At 44.2% G+C, this 26,042-nt stretch overlaps 1 protein-coding gene across 2 annotated transcripts in view; it reads right to left on the bottom strand.

The window, feature by feature from the left end:
- The window catches only part of TACC1 (transforming acidic coiled-coil containing protein 1), a 118,664-nt gene that overhangs the window by 88,765 nt on the left and 3,857 nt on the right, over nt 1–26,042 (bottom strand). The window contains exon 1 of one of the 2 annotated variants that reach the window (XM_063076551.1): nt 1,499–1,586. The exons of the other annotated variant lie outside the window; for it this stretch is intronic. Within the exon in view, the coding sequence (XP_062932621.1) occupies nt 1,499–1,575 (77 nt within the window). The 5' untranslated portion in view covers nt 1,576–1,586. Of the gene's footprint in view, nt 1–1,498; nt 1,587–26,042 lie in introns of those variants that run through there. 2 annotated transcript variants of the gene reach the window in all.

The following is a 26,042-nucleotide window of genomic DNA, read 5'->3' as shown; positions in this document are numbered from 1 at the left end:
CTGCTGAGTTCATTTCTTCAGCATGCTATCAGTGAATGATTCCAATACTGTATTCTTTCAAGTTACACAGTAAACCCAGACACGCATTCACATAGATTAAATAGTCACCTTCCATCCTTGGCTAAAACGATACTGCTCAGAGATAAACCTATAACTTGTGATTCATATATACACAATCTTACGTCAGCCTCGGAACAGCATATAAAGTAGGTATTGTCATTCCCATTTTACAAATGAGGAAATAGATGCTGAGGGGTAAAGGGACAGATAAACTATCTCCAGCTGTTAAGGAGCAGAGCCTAGGATTAAGGCCATGGCTATCTGCCTCCAAAACTCTTTATCTCAATGTTATACTTCCTCTTATGTTTGTTTTGTAAAAGTTACATCGACTTTGGCAATTTTGTCTCCTTAGTTATTAGCATTGCTACTTCAGCTGGTAGCTGCAGCATGAGCTCTGCAGTTAGACAACCTGGAGTCCGTCACTTTCTAGCTGTGTGACCTTGGACAAGTTACTTGATGTCTCTGTGCTTCAGTTTCCAGTAACATTAAGACAATAATCGAAACTAAGTCGGTGCTCTTGCGGATTAAATAACCCTCGGAGAATTTAGAAGCGCTTTGCACGCCCTGCATCGTGCTCAATAAATCTCAGCTATTCTTATTAATCAGCTGCCTAAGTTTAATTTGCGACCACTTGTAAACATTAGGAGGCACAACTAATACATCCAGCGTTTGGGTATCCAGGAGGCTACTGCGTCTGAAAAGGCATCGGGGAGCTGTGCCAGGCCCAGGCGGCCCACCTGACGGCTCAGTGTATCTTTCTCGAATTCAGCAGCTTTGACGTTTGCTGAATCAAGGGTATGGATTTCTTGGCATTGCGTCACCTCCGTGACACACGCACATTCTAAAAAAACCTGTCGATTTAACATTTAAAGACGGTTGGGTTGTCGCATACATCGTGCTCCACGCGTCCTCTCTCTGACAAGCGTGCGCACGGTTCACACCGTGGGACCTGCTCTAAATCACGTTCTCTAAAAACTTCCCTTCACAGGCCGCATTACATACAGTACTCGGTGTCCCCAGTTGTCGCTGTCCCAGAACAAAAGCCTAATTGCTGCTGCTACAATACAGCCTTTTCTCTGAGCTCACCCCGACGCCCTCGGAGCAAACGGGCGAGGGAGTCGTTGTGAGCAGCCAGCTCCGCAGCGACGTTCCCGGACCGGGCGCCAGCGCGAGCTGACTCTTGTCGCTGAGGCTCGAGTCCCTTCCTACCGTCCGCACCTCCCTGCACACGGCTCTGTCCCGAGAACATTTCAGAGCGTTTCAGGACACGTGCGTGCTCCTGCCCGGACGGGTCCGGGAGAACTCGGGTCCCCTCCCGCGCCGGGACGTCCCCGCGGGCCGAGCGCCGCCAGCCGGAGCCCCACGTTCGCGGCCCTCGTGCGGCCGGCGCCGGGCGCTCCCACCCCCAGGGCGGCCCCGCGGAGGGCTCGGGACTCACGCGGTCGCTCCGGGTCTCGGGGGCCTCTCCCCGGCGGGCTCGCGGCCCCTCGGGCCCTGGGACTGGGCGCCTCCCATCGCTCGGCACCCGCGCCCCGGCTGCGCCCGCGCGCACTGCGGCCGCCGGCGGCGCCCGGACCGGGGCGGGGCGGGGGGCGGGGCCGGCGCCGGCGGGGACGCCCCCTGGAGATGCCGAGCCCCGGGCCGCGGGGCCGCCGGAGGGTCCCGGGCAACGGGCGCCTCGTGTCCCAGCGGGTGGGGCGGGCGCCGGGCCTGGGTGCGCCCCGGGGCCCCGCGGACCAGGGGACGCCGCGTTCCCCGCCCGCTCCGTCCGGGCCGCGATCCCGGGAAGGGCCAGCAGGGGGCGCTGCGCGCGGGCCGGGACGACGCCGCCCCAGACGGGCGGGGCCCGCACAGCGCCGCCGCTGGGGACACAGGGAGCCCGGCCGAGGTGGGCGGGAAACTGGGCTCATCCCGATTCTGCCCGCCCCAGCTGGGCGACTTGGCGCGTGGCTTCACTGTCTCCGAGTCTTGCGTTCTTCATCTTTGCCTCTAAACGTCCCTTCAGGCTCTGACAACCAAGGGATGAATTCTCGGGAAAAAATGCACGAAGCTGTCCCGTGTCATCTGGGATCCGGCGGCCCCCGCCTCCCTCCTCTGCAGCCGTCCGTGCTTCCCGGCGCGCTTCTGAGCAGATCGAGGTGCCCTGTTCTGCTAACGCTCGTTCAGCCTTCCAGACCCAGCGCGAGCCTCCCTTCTGCAGCACGTTCTGCATCCCGACGTGATGTCGCCGTTGTCACCGCTGGTCTCCCTCACTAGGACGCAAGCTCCGCGAGGACAGGGAGCTTTATTCTCGCCGCTTCCCCCACACTGCCTGGCACGCGGTGGGCACTCACAGTTGCAGACGGTGCGTTCATGCTGCGCACACGTTGTCACTTTCCTCCCCGCGCTCCCGTAGCACTGAATCCTCTAACAAGGCGTTTCCATCTTATTCTGTAACGATCGCGTCACTTGTCTGTCCACTAGAATATGAGATATTCGATGGCAGGAATGGTTTCTTACCTCTGCATCCTAACGTGCTGCCTGGTACAGCTCCCGGCTCATGGTTTAGGGACAATAAATAGCTGCCGAATGAATGAGTGAGCCAGTGGCTATGCCCAGAACGTGCCCAACATTAACTTCGTTCCTGACTGACAGCCATAGGAGAGTAAAGATACACGTGGCCACGTTTTAATTTTTCCAGAGAAAATAAGAAAAACTCATAATACGGACTTATATTTACAACAAATCTCTTTTGTGTGTCAAATTTTCACTCCCTGTTCATACGTTATCTTCACCCCCACTTAGCCAGAGGGTTCCTAAGATCCAGGGCGCTGCCACATGACACACATATATGAGCAGAGTGTTTGTGGTGGGAAAACAAGCATTAATTAGTAAAAGTGTAGTGAAACTGGAATTGAGATTTTTGTGGGAAGGATTTCAAATAGGTAAAGAAAAGTGGACTCTTGATAGATAATATATGTTTTTTAATGTTCAAGTTCTTCATACATTCTGTCTGGAATACTTTGGCAATTGGATTGAAGTTCCATTGATAGGCAAACATAATGCGTCAGAGCTCTGGTGGCTCCCTCCAGAGGGACACTCAGCTTCTCCTAGTGACAAACATCTTAATTCCCAGTGGGTCACTTCAAGGGAAAACGGGAGGAGAAGCGGCAGAAGAGGAGGGTGGAAATGGAAGTTTTCTTTCTCTGGGTAGAAAAGATGGGCTGTCGGGAAGAGTTTTATGAATAGTAGTGCAGAAAGGCACAGAGGAGCACCTCTAAATTGGTTTAAAAGAAAAGGGAAAGAGACCTCTTGGGTTGCAGAGAAACTACAACAGGGGAGAAAAGGACTGCAAAACAGTGAGGAGGATCGTCTCTAACGCAGCCCGTCGGGCATCTCTGCAGAGATGCTTGTTTGTTGACTGGTTTTGCTTTATGTGGTTTCCTGGGTTTGCCGCCCTGACTGGTACCGATGCACGGGCAGTTGGTGCCCCAGACCAGGAGGCACCAACTTGTCTTTGGGAAGTAAACTGTTGAGGGCTCTTTAGGAAACATGCCCAAGCCAGCCCTGAGATCTGTAGACACCCCTATTCCTCCCAGCATATGACGATTTGTCCTTCTCGTGGAAGCAGAACTAAGATCTGTCTCTCCACCCTAGAGACTGGCTGCAGATCTACAGCAGAGGAACAGACTGTAGGACACCTGCAGTTCCTCTGCTCAATATCCCTCAGTTTAGAATCTTTCTTGCTTTTTATATTTAAAAAAAAAAGTCAGCATCCCTAATGAAGATACAGAATTGTTAATATGGAATCACAATTTCTGATTAAAGAAATGGAAACAACTTCTCTTCCTTGGTGTGGTTCTGAAGTCATACACTCAAGAGGCCAGCTCTAAGCGGTGGGTAACCCTGCTGTCATCCGTCCCCAGCGACTGAGAAAGCAATGCCGGTTCTGGGGCTCAGGACCAGTCACACAGCTGATGAGCTGTCCTTCAAGCAGAGGGCAGGAGGGTAGTAGCTGGATTCCACTTGGTATTGCATTTGATATGGAATAAAGAGAGAACAGAGCCTACTTTCTGCTGTCCTGCAACTTCTGTCTAATTGTGACAGAAGGCAAAGATCAAGAGGAAGAGGGAGGGAGGCAGGTCCTTTATGCTGCCCTCTCTGAGTCAGTGGTCCGCTGGACATGATCTCCTGCAGTTCAGTCAAGGAGGGTCAGCATCCGATACCCAGCACTGAGGTTTCCATTTGTGCATGACAGTTCTGTCACTAAGGTATTTTTTAAACATCAGAAAAAGAGAAAGGAAAGAAATCTAAGAAGTTGAAATTCAAGATTGCCTCTAACATTGTAAAATGCATTCTTCAGTGTCAAACCATGTCCCCAGGATTCTATTTACGCTCTTTAGGGGGAATGGGAACTAACACTTATTGGATATCAGGGAACTGTGCTTAGTGATTAACAAAAGTGACCACATTTGGGACTCATAACACTGAGCTAACATAATGGTGGATAATACTTACTGAGCACTTTTTGTGTGCCAGACTCTGTTCTAAGAGCTTTAGATTTATTAACTCACTTGCCCTACACCACGACCCTATGGGCAGGCACTTCTAGTATGTGCAATTTACGAATGAGCGAAAGGAACACGGAAAGGTACCCATAGAAATACCCAAGGCCACGTAGCTTGAAAATGGCCGAGCTGGAATTCAAACCCAGGGAGGCTAGCTCCCGAGCTACAGCACAGGGCTTAGCTTCTATCTTTTATTGCTTTAGTCCTTATACTGCACACTCCATTTTGAGAAGAAGAAACAGGTTTAGAGGCAAGTAGTGTATCCAGTATTTAACTCTAGCCTGTCCTGAGTGCAAAGCCTATGCTTGACATGGATTTTCCCACCCAGCAATCATGCCAAACCAGGACTCCCCTCCAAAGGAGCCACTTTGGTAAGTAACGTGCTTATCTCAGAGCTGCACTCTCTCTCCTCATTTGGAACTTACTTAAATGCAATTTATAGGTCAAAGGATAAAATTGGTTCTTTCCTTCAGAGCCACATATTCTTGAAATCGGAAAGTGTAAGCGCTCCCACATTGTTGTCCTTTTTCAAAATAGTTCAGCCATTCTAGGTCCTTTATTTTCCCATGTAAAACTTACAGTAAGTTTGTACAGTCCAGCCACCAAAAAGAAAAAAAAAAAAAAAGATAAAAGTAAGTTTGTAAGTTAAAAAAAAAAACTATTAGGATTTTCATGGGAATTACATTGAATCTATTGACTAATTCAAGAGGGATTGCCAGCCTAACAGTACTGAGACTTTCAACCCAGGAACATGGCATAGTTCTCCATTTACGTAGATCTTTAATTTCCCATGTTTTGTAGTTTTTGTAGGCTACAGGTCTTACATGTCTTTTGCTAAACTTATTCCTAAGTATTTCATGCTGTTGTAAATGGAGTTGTTTTATAATTTTACTTTCTAAATGTTAGTTGCTAGTACATAAGATACAATTTATTTTTGTATATTGTATCCTGCAACCTTGCTAAATTCACTTATTACCTTTAATACTTTTTTTTGTGTGTGTGGATCCCTTAGGGTTTTCTATACAATGTCGCTTGTACATGAAGACACTTTTACTTATTCCTTTCTAATATGTATACCTTTATCTCCCTCGCTTTTTTGCACTGGCTAGGCACTCCCATACAATATTAAACAAAAAAGGCAAGAGCCAACATCCTTGCCTAGTTCCTGACCTTAGGTAAAAATCACTGAATCTTTCACATTGCAGCATAATATTAATTGTCAGATATTGTAGATGCCCTTAATCAGGTTGAGGAAGTTTTCTTTTATTCCTAATTTGCTGAGAGGTTTATTTTTTCAGTGAAAAATGGTGTTGATTTTTGGCCAATGTTATTTCTGCACCTATATGCAATGATCATATTCTCTTTTATTCTATTAATTTGTTGAATTACATTAATTAATTTTCAGATGTTAAACCCACCTCACATTGCCACTTGATCATGGTGTACAATCTTTTTTACATGCTGCTGGATTTTGTTTGCTGATATTTTCTTGAAGATTTTTGTATTTATATTCATGAGAGATATCGGTCTATAGTTTTCATTCTTAAGATGTCTTCATCTGGTTTTGAAATCAGGGTAATACTGGCACCATAAAACGCACTGGAAAGCGATCCCTCCTCCTTTATTTTCTGAAACAGTTTTGTAACATTGGCATTATTTATTCCACAGATGTTTGATAGAATTTACCAATGAAGCCATCCAAGCCTGGAATTTTGTCAGAAGATTTTTAATTACAAATTCAATTTCTATAATTGATATAAGTTTGCTTAAGCTTTCTCTGTCTTCTCGGGTGAGCTTTATAATTTATGTCTTTCCCAGAATGTGTCCATTTCATCCAAGTAGTCACAATTAATGGCATAAGTTGTTCATAATAATACTCGATTATTACTCTTTCAATATTTGAAGGGTTGGTAGTGGTGTCCCCTTTTTTATTCTGGCTGTTGGCAGGTTTTTTTTCTTTGTCAATCAGTCTTGAGATTGATCAATTTTATCAGTCTTTTCAAAGGATCAGCTTTTGGTTTTATTGATTTTCTTTTTTCTTTTTTTTCTGTTTTCTATTTCATTGATTTCTTCACTTATCTTTAAAAAAAATTTTTAAATTGGGTATATTTATGGGGTATAGAGTTATATTTCAATACATGTATACAGAGTGTGAAGATGAAATCAAGATTGTTAACATGTCCATCATCACAAAAACGTATCATTTCTTTGTGATAAGAACAGCTGAGCTCCCCTCTTCTAGCCATTTGAGAACATACAGTAAATTATTGTTAATTATAGGTGCCTACGCTATTGTAGACTCCTAGAACTTATTTTTCTTGTCTAGCTGTAATTTCGTATTCCTTAACCAACCTCTCCCTGCTCTCGCTGCCCTCTCCTCCTCCTGGCCTCTCGTAACCACAGTTCTACTCACTACTTCTACAAGCCCAACTTTGTTTTTATCTCCCATGTATGAGTAAGAACCGGTGGTATTTGTCTTTCCATGCCTGACTTATTTTACTTAATCTAATGTCTTCCAGGCTAATTCATGTTGCCACGAATGACAGGATTTCACTCTTTTTCATGGCTGAGTAGTATTTCATTGTGTATACATACCATATTTTCTTTATACATTCACTTGTCTATGAACACCCAGGTTGATTCTATATCTTGGCTACTGTGAATAGTGCTTCAAAAAACAAGGGGGTGCAGATATCTCTTTGGTATGCTAATTTCCTTTGTATAAATTACCTAGGAGTGTGATTGCTGGATGATGTGGTAGTTCTATTTTTAGTTTTTTTGAGGAACCTCCATACTGTTTTCCATAATGGCTGTATTAATTTACATTTCTGCAAACAATGTATAAGAATTCCCTTTTCTTCTAATCCCCACCAGCATTTGTTACATTTTTGTCTTTTTGATAATAGCCATTCTAATTGGTGTGAGATGATAGGACAAAAACTGTATGATCATCTCAGTTGATGCAGAAAAAGCATTTGATTAAATTCAACATCCCTTCATGATAAAAACTCTCAACAAATTAGGAATAGAAGGAAAGTACCTCAACACGATAAAGGCCATATATGACAAACCCACAGCTAACATCATACTAAATGGGGAAAAGTTGAAAGCTTTTCCTCTAAGAACAAGAACAGGCAAAGAATGCCCACTTTCATCAGTCCTATTCAACACAGTACTAGAAATCTGAGCCAAAGCAAGTGGGCAAGAGAAATAAATAAAGGGCATCCAAATGGGAAAAGAGAAAGTCAAATCATCTCTGTTCACAGATGACATGATCTTATGTATAGAAAAACCTAAAGACTCCACCAAAAAGCTCTTAGAACTAATAAACAAATTCAGTAAAGTTGTAGGATACAAAATCAACATACAAAAATCAATAGTGTTTCTATATAGCAAGAGTAAGCCAGCTGAAAAAGAAATCAAGAAAGCAAGCCCATTTACAATAGCTATCAAATAAATAAATAAATAAATAAATAAATAAATAAATAAATAAATAAATAAATAAATAAATAAATAGGAATAAATTTAACCAAGGTGGTGAAAGATCTCTATAATAAAAACTACAAAACACTGATGAAAAAAAATTTAAAAGGATGCAAAAAAATGGAAAGACATCCCATGTTCATGAATTGGAAGAATATTGTCAAAATAACCATGCAACTCAATGTGATCTACTGATTCAATGCAATTCCTATCAAAATACCAATGACAGTCTTCACAGAAGTAAAAAAAACAAACTTCAAATTCATATGGAACCACAAAAGACCCCAAATAGCCAAAGTAATTCTAAGCAAAAAGAACTAGAGGCATCACACTACCTGACTTCAAAATATACTATAAAGCTATAGTAATCAAAACGGTATGGTACTGGCATAAAAACAGACACATGGACCAGTGGAACAGAATAGAGAACCCAGAAATCAACCCACATACTTACAGCCAACTGATCTTTGACAAAGTCATAAGAACATACATTGGGGAAAGGACAGCCTTTTCAATAAATTGTGCTGAGAAAACTGGACATCCATGTGCTGAGGAAAGAAACTAGACTCTATCTCTCACTGTATATCAAAATCAACTCAAAATGGATTAAAGACTTAAATGAAATATCTGAAACTACAAAACTGCTAGAAGAAAACAGAGGGGAAACACTCCAAGACATTGGTCTGGGCAAGAATGTTATGGAGAAGACTTCTAAAGCACAGGCAACAAAAGCAAAAACAGACAAATGGGATTACATCAAACTAAAGAGCTTCTGCACAACAAAGGGTACAATCAACAGAGTGAAGAGGCAACTGGCAGAATGTGAAAAAATATTTGCAAACTATACATCTGGCAAGGGATTAATATCCAGAATATATAAGAAACTTAAACAATTCAACAGCAGATAAACAAATAATCTGATTTTAAAATGAGTCAATGAGCTGATTAGGCATTTCTCAAAAGAAGATATCCAAATGGCCAACAGGTGTAAGAAAAAAATGCTCAACATCCCTAATCATCAGGGAAATGCAAACCAAAACCACAATGAAAAATCATCTGAGCTTTCTTATTTCTTTTTTTCTGCTTGCTTTGGATTTATTTTTCTTTTTTTCTTTTTTTAATAAGAGGTTAAAATTTAGGCCATTAATTTGAGACCTTTTTTCCCTCTTGTGGGTATTTAAAGCTATACATTTCCCTCTAAGTACTACGTTAGCTACATCCCACACATTTTGATGTGTTGTATTTTTATCATTCGGTGCAAAATATTTTCAGTCTATCTTGTGATATCTTCTTCAATCCAATGAATATTTAGAAGTGTGCTATTTAGTTTTCAAATATTTGGGGTTTTCCTAATTATCTTATTTTTCATAGTTTCTAATTTAATTTCATTGTGGTCAGAGAACAAACTATTTGGTTTCAACCTTTTAAAATTTACTGAAACTTTTTTATGGTCCAAAATCTGGTCTATTCTGGTAAGCATACCATGTTCACTCGAAAAGAATGTGCATTTTGCTGCTTTTGGGTCAAGTGTCCTATAAATGGCAATCAGGTCAAGGCAGTCGTTGATGGCGTTCATATTTTCTATCTTTGCTGATTTTTTGTTTGGTTATTCTATCAACTTCTGAGAGACATTAAAGTCTCCAGTTATGGTTGCCTATAAAGGAAGAAATAGGCAATCATAAGTTTAATTTTTAATTAAATTTTAAATTAGATTTTAAATTTTTGCTTCATGTATTTTGATACATGCATTCATGTCTTGGGTATGGACAAATTTGTGATTTTTATGTTATCTTGATCAATTAGCTCTTTTATCATTCTGAAGTGTCTTTATCTTTGGTAATATGTTTTGTTTAGAAATTTATTTTATTTGATACTAAAATAGCCACTCCAGACTTCCTATGCTTACTATTCACACAATATATCTTTTTCTATCCATCTATTTTTGATGTCTTTATGTTTAAAGTATGTCTTTGTAGATAAGTTATATTTGTTTTTCTTTAAATATATTTTATTTTTTAGAGCAGTTTTAGGTTCACAGCTTCATTGAGGTGAAAGTACAGAGAGTTCCCACATACCTCCGGCCCTCTCCCCCTGCTCACATGCCACACACACACAGTCTGCCCACTGTCTACACTGATGTATCATTATCACCCAGAGTCCATAGTTTATGTTAGGATTTGCTCTTGGTACTGTAAGTTTTGACAAATGTGTAAATGACATGTACCCACCATTATAGTATATCATACAGGACAGTTTCACTCCTCTAAAAATCTTCAGTTCTCCACCTATTCATACCCCCAAACCTTGGCAACCACTGATCATTTTACTGTCTCCACAGTTTTGCCTTTTCCAGAATACCATAAAGTTGGAATCATACAATATATAGCCCTTTCAGATTGGCTTTTCTCACTTAGTAATATGCATTTAAGTTTTCTCCATGTGTTTTCGTCTTTTTAGCACTGAATAATATTACATTGTCTGGAGGTACCACAGTTTATCCACTTGACTACTCAAGAACATCTGGGTTGCTTCCAAGTTTTGGCAATTATAAATTAAGCTGCTATAAAGACTATGTGCAGGTTTTTGTGTGGACATAAGTTTCCAGCTCGTTGGGTAAATACCAAGGAGTGTAATTGCTGGAACGTATGGTAAAAGTAAGTTTAGTTTTGCAAGAAACTGCCAGAACCGTCTTTCCCAGTGGCTGGACCATTTTGCATTCCCACCAGCAATGAATGAGACTTTCTATTGTTCCCCATCCTTGTCAGCATTTGGTGCTATCAGTGTTTCAGATTTTGGCCATTCTATTAGGCATGTGTTGGTATCTCATTGCTGTTTTAATTTGCAATTCCATAATGACATATGATGTTAAACATCTTTTCTTGTTTATCTGGCATCTGTGTATCTTCTTGGATGAGGTGCTGTATTTGTTTTTGTATCCATTCAAAAACGATCTTCAGGGCTAGCTGGTTAGCTCACTTGGTTAGAGCATGGTTCTGATGACACCAAGGTCAAGGGTTCAGATCCCACATCCCTGGATGACCAGCCACCAAAAAGTAAAAATAGAAACAACAATCATTAGCATTTAATGTAATTACTGATATGGTTGCGTATGGGTCTATTAATTTTGTGTGTGTGTCCTCTTACATTTGTTTCTCCATTTCTTCTCACCTTTTAAAATTATATAATATTTTAAAAGTTATTCCATCTTAATTTTCCTGATGCTTTTTAGCTATAGTCTTTGCATTATGTTTAGTGATTGACCTTAAATACATTCTTAACTTTTCACAGCCCATTTACAGTTGATAATTTACTTCTTCATGTCAATTCTACAGCTAAAAAGTGTCATTTCTTAAATAGAAAATTCACCAGATTGAGTTAACAGCCAAATGGACATGTTAAAAAAAATAGAGTAAGTAAACCTTAAAACAGATAATCATAATTACTCTAAATAAGTAACAGAGAGAAAAATGATTGACAATAAAATGAACAAAATCTCAGGGACTTGTCAGATAATATCGAACAGTCAAATATACTGTAATTGGAAACTCAGAAGGAGAGAAGAAGAGTAGAAAAAAATATCTGAAGAAATAATAACCAACTACTTTCCAAATGTAATAAAAATTAGGAATTTGTAGATACAAGACACTAGGCAAGCGCCACGTAGAGTAAACATGAAGAAGTCCGCTCCAGGCACGTCTAAGTCAAACTGGTACGAAGCTGGAAAGCAAGAAGAGAGCAACAAAAAACAGAGATTTCCATGTGGTTCTTCTTTATTGTATTTATTTCTCTAATGAAACTTCCCATTTCTCTGCGAAGATTTTTGACTCATCAAAAACAAGTTTTAAAAAAATATTTTTTTAACTTTATTGAGGAAGCCATAAAACCTCAAACACTGTAAAAACATTTTCAAATTGCAGCATCTTGTTCCTCTCCAGGTCAGATTCGATTGACTTTTTTCTCAAGAACGTGTTCCATTTTCTTGGTTCTTTATATGTTAGGTGATTGTGGATTGAGTCTTGGACATCATGAATGCTAAGTTGTGGAGATTCCAGATTCTGTTATTTTTCTCTGATGACTAGTTTTTCATCTGTTTTAGCAGATAATTTTCTTGTTGGGCTTGAACTACAAACCGTTTCTTGGGTGGCAGCTCCAGTCTGAGTGCAGATCTTTTGTCTTTAGCTGATCTGCTTTGAAAGTGTTTTATGCATAGGTGGTTCAGGGCTTAGTCAGAGATTTGGTTTGGGGATCCCCTCTTTGACTCTCACCTTTTTGGATTCCCCCATTTTTTCCAACATCCATGAAATCCTGCTCCACTTCTCTCATTCCTCAGAACACACAGCCGGTACGTGGACTGCGCTTAGCCTAGGAGGTGGGGACCTGCACACTATACTCACACCCCGTTCCCCAGCTGACACGCAACACCGAGGCTGTCCACTTCTGCTCCCTCTTCAGTATTTTCAGGCAGTCACTTTGTGTACTACGTCCAGATTTTAGAGTTATGTTCTGCAGGAATGGTCTTAATGCACAGAATAGTCTATAATACTCGGAAGCACAAACCCATGTCTTGTTCTTATGAAATGGCAATATACAGCTTCATCACACACCCTACTTATCAAAGTTGTCCTGAGTGACCTTGGACTACTTTCAAAAATTAAAGAATACTGAAAACAATTTGTTATGGGCAATTTTAAAGGATAAGGACCAAAGCAGTTGAGCAATGGGCGCATCACTGCATAATGGAAATAAATCTATAATCTCTCGAGGAGACAGAGACGAATATTCCCTTAATATCTGTTCTCTCCTTCTCTCTCAGGAAAACAGACGAAAAAACCACCCTGATTTTTAGCTAGGCACATAACTGTTATGAATAAAAACTACATTTTCCAGCCTCCATCCAACCTAGCTGTGGCCATGCAACTAAGTTTTAGTCAATGGGATGAAAATAGAAGTGTCAGGTTCAATTTCCAGGAAGTGTCATTAATGGGGAATGGGGAAGTGAGCCCTTTTTGGGTCCTTTCTTTCCCGGCCAGCTGGAATGCTGATGTCATAGTTGAATTCAAGCAGCCATAACTAATCTTGAGGAGGAAGCCATGTGCTCAAGTTGAAGGAATCTGAATCTCTGTGTGATATTGTAAAATACATATTTGGTCTTCCTCCCAGTTTCCTGGCATACAACTCCTAAAATCCTTGCACCCTACAAAGTGGTAAGTGTCTTTTTGTATGCTGATGAGTTCACTGACGACTGGTAGCTTCAGGATGGGGGCTGGTCATTGGAAAGACCAAAGCAGGATTAGAGGGCTGAGACCTTTAGAGCTACCTCCCAACATCCTGGGAGGGGAGAGGGGGTGAAGGTTAAGTTGATCGCCAATGGCCAATGATTTAATCAACCATAGCTATGTAATGAAGCCTCCATAAAAACCCAAAAGGATTGAGTTCAGAGAGCTTCCAGGTAGCTGAACACATGGAGGTTCCTGGAGGGTGGCATGCCCAGGCAGGACGTGGAATCTCCACACTCCTTCCTACATGCCTTGCCCTGTGCATATCTTCATCTGTAGCCTTTACAATGAAATGTAAATGCAAGGAAGTGTTTGTCTGAGTTCTGTGAACCACCCTATCAAATTAGTTGAACCCAAGGAGGGGGTTGTGGGAACCCTGATTTATAGCCAGTCAGTCAGAAGTTCGGGTAAAACAACATGGGGCTTTCAATTGGATTGGAAGTGAGACAGTCTTATGGACTGAGCCCTCAACCTGTGGGATCTGACAGTATCTCCTGGTAGACAGTGTCGGAATTAAATTAGAGGATACCCAGCTGGTATCTACTACAAAAGTGATTGATTAGTTGCTAGTGGGGAGAAATCTCCACACACTTCTTTGTGACCAGAGGTCATAGAAGTCTTCTGTGTTGCTTGTTGTCAGGTGAAAGTAGAGGAAAAACCATGTTTTTTTTACAGACCCTGACACTATGGAGGCTCTGAGCCAGCCCTAGACTGCCCACCTTCAGATTTATTTAATGTGGGAGAAAAATAAATTTATATACTGTTCAGCCACTGTTATTTTGAGTTTCTGTAAGACTCAAACAAATCAAATCCTAATCAATACTCTGATCATTAAAATGGGGAGAAAAAGTGTCCCATTATCCTATAGCCAAATCACCAGCACCTAGAAGAACTGTATCACTTAGCTGCCTTGCCAGGAATCACTGTGCCCTACTCTACAGATAGACAGCCATGCAAAATAGCCCTAACCCTAACAGTCCCCAGGCCTAAATTCCAGTTCTACCTGCAACTGTTCACAAAATGGTCCCCCAGCCATCACTGCCAAGCAGATCTAGCCCCTATCTCAGGTAAACTTCCTCTAACATAGTGTTTCCATTTTCTTCTCCCTCAAGGCTGTCCTGACTGATTCACACATTCATTCATTCGACAAATACATGAGGGTACCTCAGAAAGTTCATGGGAAGATTCAAATTATCTTTTAATTCTATTTTTCCATGAACTTTCTGAAGAACTCTCATATACTGAATGCCCACCTTGATGTCTGCCTTACTCTGAATTCATCTTTGCAAAAATGTCAGCTGAGGGAAAGTTGCTGAGGCCTCCTACCAGCTCAAGACTCTCCCGCAAATCCATCCCTAACCCCACCTCACACTGCAACCAAAGCTAAGAGTTCATAGAACAGAGCTGGAAAGGCCCTTAGAGGCCATCTGGTTCTGCCTTCGTATATTAATGTAAGTAAGCCAAGGCCCTGACGCAGCAAAAGGTAGGGGCTCGCCCAAGGTTACAGACAGTGAACGCCAAAGCTGGAACCAGGACTCGGATTCCCCCCCCCCATCCTATTCTTTGTTGTTTCCTCGATCATTATTTCCTTCATTCACATTTAATGTGAATACAAAGATTACACATCTGTTATTTTCATTAGAAAGTAAAGTTTTTTACTTTAAAACCCCAGTTATACTCAGTGTCAAAGAGAGAAATTACCTTCAGTGATTTGTCTTTGAATTTGTTCTCAGTTCACTCTGAAGAGTGAACCCGCCAGCAAGGAAGACCAGGACCTTTTCTCTGGCCTTGAAACCCTTGGGACTGAAAGAAATTGCCAGGTGAAAGTCACATGCTTACTTGCAAGGTAAATTTTCAGTGCTAGTTTCCAGCCGAATGCCTTTTGCCTAAGGCTAAGTCTCAGAAATTCCTCTATAATTCCACCAGCCACTCTGTTCTCTAAAACTTTGCACTAGCAAAGCTGAATTCTGGCATACACACACACACACACACACACAAAAGGTCTTTGTTCCCCTGTTTCAAGGTGATGCAACTGTCACCTATAATAAGTGGGCCATTTCCAGAAGAGAGCTTCAGACTGTGACCCTGCTCCCCACTGTGCAAACAGCTGCCAACTGCACGATTTGTCTGTATTCTCAGGGAGAGGAAAAAGCCCCCCCCCCCACTTAACCTTCTTTTGTTTTGTATTTTTGACATTTTTATGCCTACATAATGGTCCAGGGACAATGTGCCCTTTGTGCACTTTTTATTGATTTTTTTTTTAAAGCAGGCTATTTTTGTGCCCTGGCCTTGTTTTCAGAGACAGAACCTGCCTATAATTCAGACATCCCAGATTCAGTAACCACGAGTGTCTTCTTGGAATATTAATTTTTGGTACTTTTGTGGGATCTCATCTAATTTCGGAGTAGTGACCTGAAGCAATCTTTGGGTATTTAAACATGGTTTCCAAACCCACTGTCTGTTCCTGGGGGTGGCAGGTGGGTAGAGTTTATCCACCAATACTTTATTTCCACTCAAACTCCCAGGTTCTGGCTTTAGTCATTCCACGGAGAAATGACAAAGCAGACAGAAAAAAACAGAAGGCTGGCAAGAATCCCAAGGGTCTGGGTCCAAGAAAACACTTTCATTTGTGAGCCTTTGCAATTTGAATCAGTATGCATGGTTCAATGAAAAAACGGCAGCAGGAATATTTTTAAAATGCTACTGTTTCCTGGGTGGGCAAAACAGGGTCTATGAAGCCTGAAAATGCTGTAAAACAGAAGTAAACATTCAAAGGAAATCTCTAAAGAGTGACAAAGTAAAATAAAAAGTGCTTTTTGTTTGGAAGTTAAGACTGTCCTTAGAGGTCAGGTAGAGACCTTAATTATTTATCTTAGGACATTCGTGAGCCAGAGAGAGCTGCCAAGTAACAAAACAAAACAGAACAGGCTTTTAAGCATAAGCAGGTTAAATACAAGGAAGAGTAAGCACAGGTGGAACAGAACGGCAGAGCCACTCTCCCTTCAGCACGTCTGAAGTTTTCCATTTCCTGCAGAAAAAACCCAGAATTTCACTGGAATGACGCTATGCCTGCAGACACAAATCCAGGGCCACCCACAAGCACGGCAGATAGAATGGAAGAAAACAAAAATATCATACCTCGCCAGGTGCGGTATATGCGCAGAGCAGTAGGGAGTGCTGTGGGTTTGCTTTTCCCACGTTCCAGGGAGGGGACACGTCAGACAAAGATCTGGCTTGTGTAGTCTTAGCATTGTGTTTTTCAGTTTTCTTGCCTGTAGTCGCAAGCCTTTTTTCTATGTTCAACTCCTCGATCTACATTGCTATGAATACCATAACCATTTTCTTGAGCATAGGGAATCTAAAAAGATGTAGGAAGTAGAAGTGAGAGCCATAAACTCCGTCTTCTGGCTTCTCTGCCCCTCTATGAATAGTCCCTGGAAAAAAGGAGGCTTTCTGACCCTACCTCTTGGACACAGCAGGGTGTAAGATGGTCAATGCAGGAAGAAAAGCAGGGGCTTGAGCAAGGTGGGCTGAATGTGAGAAATGGGATAACTGGATGACCCGGATCAAAGCAGGCCGAAGGGCGGTCATAGGACCCACATCATAGAAGCTGCTGAAAGGGGCTAATGGGATCATTTGGTCCCATATCCCACCTGACGCAGGAATCTTCTACCTGAGACTCCTGACCAGTGCTCAGCCAACTTGTGCTTGGGATTTTCAAATCTATTTCTGGCAGACACAGAGTTGCAGAACCCAGATCCCTCTCCAAGGGAGGACTCAGCAGCCCAGCTTCAAGGAGTGTGGTGAGCTGCTAACCTCCAGCTGTTAGCACCTTCGCGGTGTGTCAGCTTTTGAGCTGAGGTCAGCCTTCTCTGGCAGTCCCCGGCCAATGACTGAGCAAGGAAGTAGTATAAAGGCCTGGTCATTTCTGCCCACATGGGACTCCTCTAAAGGGCAGTCTTTGCTTTGGAGCTCCCCACGATGCTGGTGGAGACTGTCAGGCCTGCATCATGGCCTGAAGGCTCTTCTGCCCAATCTTGCTTTTTCTCCTCCTTTTCCAGGTCTTACTCCTCAAGAAGCCTTAATAGGTGAAGCACAGGGGATTTTTTTTTTTTTTAGGCCTGAAACCATTCTATATGATACTGTAATGGTGGGAAAATGACACTACGCACTTACCAAAACCCATAGAAATTTACAGCACAGAGAGTGAACCTTAATATATGCAAATTAAAGAAAAATCATTGAGGAGGCTAGGGTATCCCAGGATGGAATGCAGACTGTGACAAAACAATCTAACTTTATTGCAAATGTACAAAACAACTTCACTGAAGAGGATGAGGGGGGAAAAGATGTTAACTAAGTAACTTTGGAAATGAGTGGAGTCTAAAATGAGTGGAGACTAAAGGCAAAAGAAACAGTGCAAAGCACTGTAATCTAGTTGACAGCGCTGTTTCCCATGAGAGTCCATGATAATAACTGTAATGCCTCTATACATGTACGATGTTGCAATTGAACCATTCAGTAAATAGCTGGGTTTCTCATTGTTGGTGTGGGAAGTTACAGATAAGCAAGGAGGTCTAGGATGACCCTTGTGGTAAGGGATTAGAGGTGAAGACATCAGTATGAACTCATGTTTAGCTTAATACAGATGCAGATGGTTACACGCAGAATATTTGTAGACGTACGTGTACACGGGTTAGTGTACACACATACTAGTGTCATCTCCTTGCTCTGTCAGCTGAGAGGGCTGAAAAGTAACAATGCCCCAGCATCAACAAGCGCACCTAGCACCAAGATCTTGGTTTTCAAAATCATTCTCCAATAAAAGGAACCGGGGCTCCTTGGAGAAAGAGCCGATTCTAGGACCGGGGCAGGAAATATACAAGATGAGCCTGGAGCATCTCGTAGTGCCAGAAGGTGAAAAAAAGTGCTCAACAGACAAGCAAATAAGCACAACACAAAAACCCACAAGGCCAGGGGTATAGCAAATAGACACAAAAGCCAAATGAGAGTGCTCCAGTGGCCAAAGCTGGAACAATTTTAGCAACCAAATTAATAAAGAGCATTGGATTGTAATCCAAAGTGTTAAATAAATATCCATGAATTTCTACGAATACATGGTGAAAAAAATAAAGAGAAGAGACAGATCTCCCACGAAGGGATTCCGAATAGTTCTTGTAGATACTCCACCCTCCATTAGTGTGGGCTGTGCATGGTGACTTCCTTCCAGTTTGGAGAGGGGAAAAAAGAGTAACTTTACAGTGGAGAAACCTGACAAATGCTACTTCGGCCAGGTGATCAAGGTTAACTCCAAGAACGATAAGTCATGTTGATAGGATATGGTGGGAAAGCTGACTTACCTCTGTGGTCTTCCTTCTGAACATATAACCTCATTCTAAGCAGAGGAAAAACATAAGACAGATACCAGTTGAGAGATGTTCTACAAAATACTGGACCAGTAGTCCTCAAAACTGTGAAAGTCGTCAAAAAGAAGGAAAGTCTAAGAAACCTTCGAGCCAAGAAGAACCTAGAGTCGTGACTACTAAATGCAGTATGGCATCCTGGATGGGACCTGGAACAGAAAGTGGACATTCGGTAAAAACTAAGGAAATCTAAAGTATGGACTTAAGTTAATAATAATGGATCAATGTTGGTTCATCAATTGTGACATAAGTACCACACAAATGTTAGATGTTAATAATAGAGAAAACTGGATGTGGGGTATTCAGGAACACTGCACTATCTTCACAATTTTTCTGTAAATCTAAAACTGTTGTAAAATAAAACATTTATTTATAAAACACTACCTCACATTATTAAAATTAACTCCTTATATTTAGCTAAATCTTCCTGTCAATAACTTTTGCCATCTTGAGTGGCACTTGGCAGTCCTCCGTTTGGAGCCTCTTCCCCAGATCTTCAAGTAGCCGCTCTTTGTCGCCGTCCAGGACTCCACAAACATCGCAACATCAGCGCGAGCTCCTCTGACTACCCGGTCTGCAGACGCATCCCTCAGTTCCACCTTGCACTCATCCCCTATCGTCTTCTCTTGGTTCCTTCTGAAATTATTTTGTGTCGTCTCGCAAGCAATTCCATCCGAGAGACCCAGGACCCCGTTGGTCTTGTCTACAGCTATCTTCTCAGTGCCTAGAAAAGTAACTGGAAATACAGTGTGTACTCAAAAAAAGAGATATATATATATATATATATCTTATGTGTGTGTGTGTGTGTGTGTGTGTGTGTGTGTGTGTGTATAGAAGTTGAATGAGTAAACACGACATTCCTTCAGAGGACAGTCCTTCAAACATAGAGCTTGCGTCTCTCCATTTCTCTAGATTCTTCACACATTCCTCCCTTGACATAGCCGCCTTGCACTGGATAAAGATATAGTAGTAACAGTAACAATAACAAAAATAATTTTTATTTATTCAGTGCTTCACCCTGTGCCATGAACTGTGGTAAGTACTTTCAAAACAGTTTCTCTTTTAACCCCACAAAAATTCTGCTGTATGAGTCAGGTACTATTGGAAGATGTCTGGAATGTCATTATGCCTCTTAAAGGATGGCTTCAGATCTGGACTCGACCATCTAGATGGGACCCGGACAGAGGGACTATTATCTTCTGTGATCGTCTATCAACATGGCCTATCGGGGAGGCAGCAGTGAAACAATATTCTTACATCGTCCTCTAGCTGGGGGTCGTCACCCTGGAATGTGCTGAGGTAAGGAATGGGTGGCAGAATGAACATCAGCGACCTCACTGAGTGCACTGTTGAGTTCAGCTGAGTGGTTTTCATGGCAAGGCTTTCTCAGTGAGGGAAGCTGCGTATTGACTTCTGTGGCACGCTGGACTGGCACTCTGAGCAGCGCCGATGCAGGTTCTCAGCACTGTGTCTTCTTTCAAGTTGTAGCACAGACTTGACATGTCTCCTGCCTCCCAACATCCAGTAAATAGAACTATTCTGGATAGAAATCCTGCAAATGCTCAAAGATTGTCCAGAAGGAGGACAATAGGTGAGAAGCAAAAGTCCTTCGATTGAGTCCTCAGATGTCTGCTGCAGTCCAGGGTCTGTTAACCATCTGTAGGTAAGGTCTCCCCCTTGGCTTCATTTTCCTCATGCAGAAAAGGAGGTGACAGAGTGTATTAGTCCTTTCTTCTGTTGCTATAACAGAAATACCTGAGACTAGGTAATTTATAAAGAACAGAGGTTTATTTGGCTTACGATTTTGGGACAGCTGCATCTGGCATGGGCCTCAGGCTGCTTCTACTCATGGTGGAGAGTGGCAGGCAGCCGGCGGGTACAAGCAGATCACATGGTGACAGGAAGCAAGAGAGAGAGAGAGAGGAGGTGCCAGGGCCCTATAAACAAGCTCTCACACGAACTAATAGAGCGAGAACTCACTTACTAATCTCCAATCCCCCAGGGAAGCATTAATCCATTCATGAGGGATCTGCCCCCATGACTCAGTCAGTTTCCAACACTGCCACATTGGGGATCAAATTTCCACATGAGTTTTGGAGGGGACAGCACATCCAAACTCCATCATTCCGCCCCTAGTCCCCCAAAACTCATGTTCCTCTCACATACAAAATACAATCATTCTATCCCAACAGTCCCAAAAGTCTTAGCTTGCTCCAGCACCAACTTAAAAGTCCAAAGTCCAAAGTCTCATCATCTGAGACCAAAAGCAAAAGTCCTTCCACCTGTGAACCTGAAAAACAAAACCATATTTATCTACTGCCAAGATACAATGGTGGAACAGACATTGGGTATACATTCCCATTCCAAAAGGGAGGAATAGGCCAAAAGAAAGAAAAAACAGGCCCCAAACAAGTCCAAAACCCAGCAGGGCAGACATTGTCTTAAAGCTCCAAAATAATCTTCCTTGACTGCAAGTCCTGCATCCTGGGCACAGTGGGACATCTGGGCCCCCAAAGCATCAGGCAGCCTTATTCCCACAGCTCTTCCAGGTGCAGCACAGTGGGCCACACTGGTGTCTGTGGCTTTTCCAGGCCTGCGTTGCATGTTGCCGGTGGCCTCGTAGTTCTGGGGTCCTGGTGGCAGCCCTGCTGCATTGGCTCTACTAGACATTTCCCTGGTGGGGCTCTCTGTGGGGGTTCTGACCCCACTTTTCTGTTCGTCATAGTAGATGACCTCTGCAGGGACTCTGCCCTTGCGGCAGGTCTCTGCCTGGGCCCCCAGGCTTTTCCATACATCGTCTGGAATCTGGGTGGAGGCTGCGATGCCTCCACTGCTCTCACATCCTGCCGGCCTGCAAACTTAACACAACCTGGACACCATTGAGGTTTCAGGCCTCTACTCTCCAGGGCTGCAGCATGAACCACACTTGGGGCTGCTCCAGACAGAGCAGCTGGGATGCAGGGAGCAGGTTCCCAAGGGCAGCTGTGCCCCAGGTCTGTCCTCTGGGACAACTCAGTCCTTCTAGGCCTCAGGGCCTGTGATGGGTGGGGCACCCTTCCAGACTTCTCAAATGCCTTTAGGACTTTTTTCCATTGTCCTGGTTATTGGCATCTGGCTGTCTCACCACCAAGATAATGTCTTTAGCAACCAGCTTATCTGCTTCACTCTTGCATTTTTCTCCTGCTCTCCGCTTTTCTACCACATGGCCAGGCTGCAAATTTTCCAAATCTTTACTCTCTGCTTCCCTTTTAAATTCTGGCTTTACATCATGCCTTTGCTGCCATGTGATGAGGGAGATTGATTTAGCTTATGCCATTTTTGCTGTTTGAAAAGTGTTCTTGTTTGAAAGCCCCCAACACCTGTGGTGAAAATTGAAGGTTAAAAAATTGTCCTGTACTTAGAAAAATTTTAAGTTCTGCCTGCCTTTTCTGTTTCCTGCCTATGCTGTCCCTGACTGATAACACCAAGAGCTGTATCCAGATGTATCTAGACAACCTAAGGAGGAAACTGCCCTGTGAAAGTTTTTGCTGCCCCTGAGTGATTAACTGGCTTTTTTCAGCTTCTGTTATCAGCTTGTGCTAGGCCTCCCCCAACCTCCCCCCATGCCAGGAGGGTATGTGTGTATGCGTGTGACTATATGATAACTATAAGTGTGTGACTATGTGCCTTTAAAAGACCCCTTAAACTTAAACTCAGGGCTGTTCTCTTCTTAGACTTTCTTGGAGAGACAATCACTGGCTGGCCAATAAAACCCCCTTTTAAAATTCTCAATTGGGTGTTCTGGTTCCTTTTCCATGAGGCAGCCTCACAACAGCCATAACTCAGAGTAGACTCTTAAATGCAACCATGCAGCTTCCTTAATGCTTTGCTGCTTAGAAACTTCTTCTGCCACATACTCTGGTTCACAACTCTTAAGTTCCAACTTCCATAAAGTCCTAGGGCATGGACCAAATGCAGCCAAATTCTTTGCCAGTTCACAGCAAGGGTGATCTGTGCCACAGTTTCCAATAAACTCCTTCTGATTTCTGCCTAAGACCTCCTTAGCATGGTCTTTACAGCCCATATTTCTATCAGCATTCTGCTCACCACCATGATTTAACCAATCTCTAAAATGTTCCAAACATTCTCTCATCTTTTTGTCTTCTTCTAAGTCCTCCAAACTCCTCCAACCTTTGCCCATTACCCAGTTCCAAAGTTGCATCCACATTTTCAGATATCTGTATAGCAACACCCCACTCCTGATACCAATTTCCTGTTTTAGTCTGTTTTGTGTTACTATAACTGAAATACCTGAGACTGGGTAATTTATAAAGAACAGAGGTTTATTTCGCTTACAATCCTGGGACAGTTGCATCTGGCACGGGCCTCAGGCTCCTTCTACTCATGGTGGAAAGAGGCAGGGAGCCAGTAGCTACAAGCAGATCATAGGGCAAGATCAAATTTCCACGAGTTTTGGAGGGGACAACACATCCAAACTCCATCATAGAGCTAGGTAATTTCTGAGGGCCTTCCAGTTTTTGTGGTCTAGGATTCAACCCTTTGAGTCAATGACTTCCATACTCTAAATGCTCCTAGGCTGGGCCCTTCCAAGATTTTCATGTCCCCATCTCAGCCCACCATCTTGTCTTCCACAGTGCTCTGCCTGGTCAGAACGAAAATATCTTGGAGATATCCCACTGCTAGGCCCAAAGACAAGAGAATTCAAGAATTTCTGAAAGGCATCTTCAAAACAATGTGTGTCCCCCAAAGATTGGCAGATATTTTTGTCAAGCATAAGGTTGTCAATAAATGCGTGTCCTTAGAATTGTTCTGAAGGAATTCCCCTGTGCCTCTCTCACACTCTGTGGTAAACTAAATAATGACCTCAAAGGTACCAGGTCCTAACCCCCGGAACCTGTAAATGTTACCTTATTTGGAACAATCTATCTGTTCTGTAAGTATGTTACTTAATTTGCTAATGAGATTAAAGATTTTGCAATGGGGAGATTATCCTGGGTTATCTGGGTGGCCTTAAACACAATCAGGAGCATCCTCACAAAAGGGAGGCAGAGGAAGATTCCACCCGTAGAAGAAGGCAATGTGACCACGGAGGTAGATACTGCAGTGGCCCGGCCACACCCAAGGAGGGCTGGCAGCCGCCAGGAGCTGAATGAGGCCAGGGTGAGGAGCAGGAGCTCTCGTAGAGTGCAGCCCTGCGACACCTAGCCAGCCCAGGGATGTTGATTTGGGATTTCTGGCCTCCAGAACCCTGACAAGATAAATTTCTGTTATTTTAAGCTCCCGAGTTTGTGGCCGTTTGTGACAGCAGCTGCAGGAAACTAACCCCCTCTTCCTAAGTTTCGGGAACAGCTCCCTTTCACGCAGATTTTCTCTTCCTCTGATAGACGAAGCCACCCACGTGCAGTCAGGACTGTGGTAGTAAAGCTCTGCAGTTGGAGTTTAAGGCAGGGGCTGTTCACAAGGTCAGAATGAGGACGGTTCGGGCCCGCTGCAGGGCTGTCCCGAGGGGCCCCTGAGGGCCAGGGGGAGGGGGACGCGTGGACAGCCGGCTGCCCGGCAGGCGCGGCGGCCTCGGTCAGGGGACACGACAGGCCCCGACTCCCAGCAGGGGAGGAGCGAGGGTCGCGAGTACCTGGTCCCCACTGTCCCCTGCCCGGCTGAATCTCGCTGGAGGCGACTGCACGGAGGAGCGTTGGAGAGTTCCGTGCAGCCGGTGGAAACGTCCGGCGCCCGTAACCTAATCCCATCCCCGCGCTGTCCACGCAGGCCGCTTTGGTTTGGGGAAATAGCGGGGCCCCCCGGGCCCTAGCTCTGCGACCCGGGGCAAGTCCTGACTTCCCGGGCCACCCTTCAGCCGTGAGATGGAGGGTTTAGAACAGTCTCTGAGCTCCCTTCGCGCCCTGGCGCCCGCGGTTCTGAGAGCAGCCCGGACGCGGGGGCGGGGAGGCGCCTGCGCACCCGGAGCCCACAGCGGCCGCCGGCAGAGCGCGCCCACCCGGGCATGCGCAGTGCTCGCCGACGGCGGTGCGCGTGCGCGCTGTGCACACCCGGCGCAGGCGCGAGGCGGCAGGAGCTCGGGAGGCGGGCGGGAGGGCGCGCCGCTCACCGTCTCTGTGTCGCCTATTCCTGAGGAAAGCCCGAGGGCCCGCAGCAGCCGGCCCAGCAGCCGGGCGGACGGTGAAGGAGCCAGAACGTCACACTGGAAAGTTCGCGGGTCCTGGAGAGTCCCGCATAGAGCCGTGAACACGCCAAGCCCTCCCTGCCGTCTGAGGCATTTTGTTCTGGATTGTGTCTGCTTGTCTCGAACCGCCTCTTAAAATAGCGGGCGAGGCTGGATCTCCCCACGGCCCCTCCAGGGCGGAGGGTGCGGGTGTAGCAGCCCCCCCTCCACGTCCCCGTATATCGGGGTGGCCGCGTATAAACAACCGGTTTTCCTCCCTTCTCCCAACCCCACCGTCATCATTAAGCCAGGACCCTCCATAATTACTGAGGGGCCCCAAATGAGCACTGGTTTATAGCATGTGGTTTGGTGGGGGAGGGGAGTGTCTAAGGAGGAGCTTTATTCCAAAGTCCTGAAAAACCCTCCCTAAACTGCTGGTTCCCACATTCCACGGTCATCTTGTTTCCAGCACAACAATTTGGTTTTTGTTATAAACACACCCACACTTGGGCGGTGTGTGCTGTAAGTGTGCAGGGAGTTAAGAGCGTAAAGGCCTCAGCAGAGGTGAGGGAGAAAGGAAGGGGAGTCTGAAGAGGTGGGGGAGGCACTGGGAAAGAGAAAAGGACAAAGAGGGCTCTGGGCACCGAGGAGTAAGGTCACACACCTCACACTGCCGCCTAGAACTGTCCCTGTCGAGCCGGTGCTGTAAATCTTCTGAAAATTCAGGTAAGCAGCATCTCTGTCAGGTAACAAACCAAAAGCTTGCAATCTGGACCTTCAGACCCTCAGACAGGAGCTTGCCTTTCCAGCCACAGAGCAGGGAGCAGGTGGTTGGGGCGCCCGGGGAGTCTCCCTGCTCCACATGCCTCGCCACATCCTTCTCCTCCTGGCTGGCAGGGAAGCCTGTCTCCCACTAGAGCTGCATCAGCATGAATTCATTTATCAATTGCTCTCAGATGGTTTTCTAAAAGTCAAGCACCGGTCAAAAGGAGTTTTGATGGACAAATAATAATAATAGTAATAATTTTGGTTATGGGATACTGAGGGTGTCAGGTGCAGAGCCGGGCTCGGTGGGAGGCCACAGCTGGGACCT

The sequence above is a fragment of the Cynocephalus volans genome, chromosome 13 (genome assembly GCF_027409185.1).
Source record: "Cynocephalus volans isolate mCynVol1 chromosome 13, mCynVol1.pri, whole genome shotgun sequence".
Lineage (NCBI taxonomy): Eukaryota > Metazoa > Chordata > Mammalia > Dermoptera > Cynocephalidae > Cynocephalus > Cynocephalus volans.
Note: the sequence above shows the minus strand (reverse complement) of the source record. Positions and strands in the feature narration are given on the sequence as shown.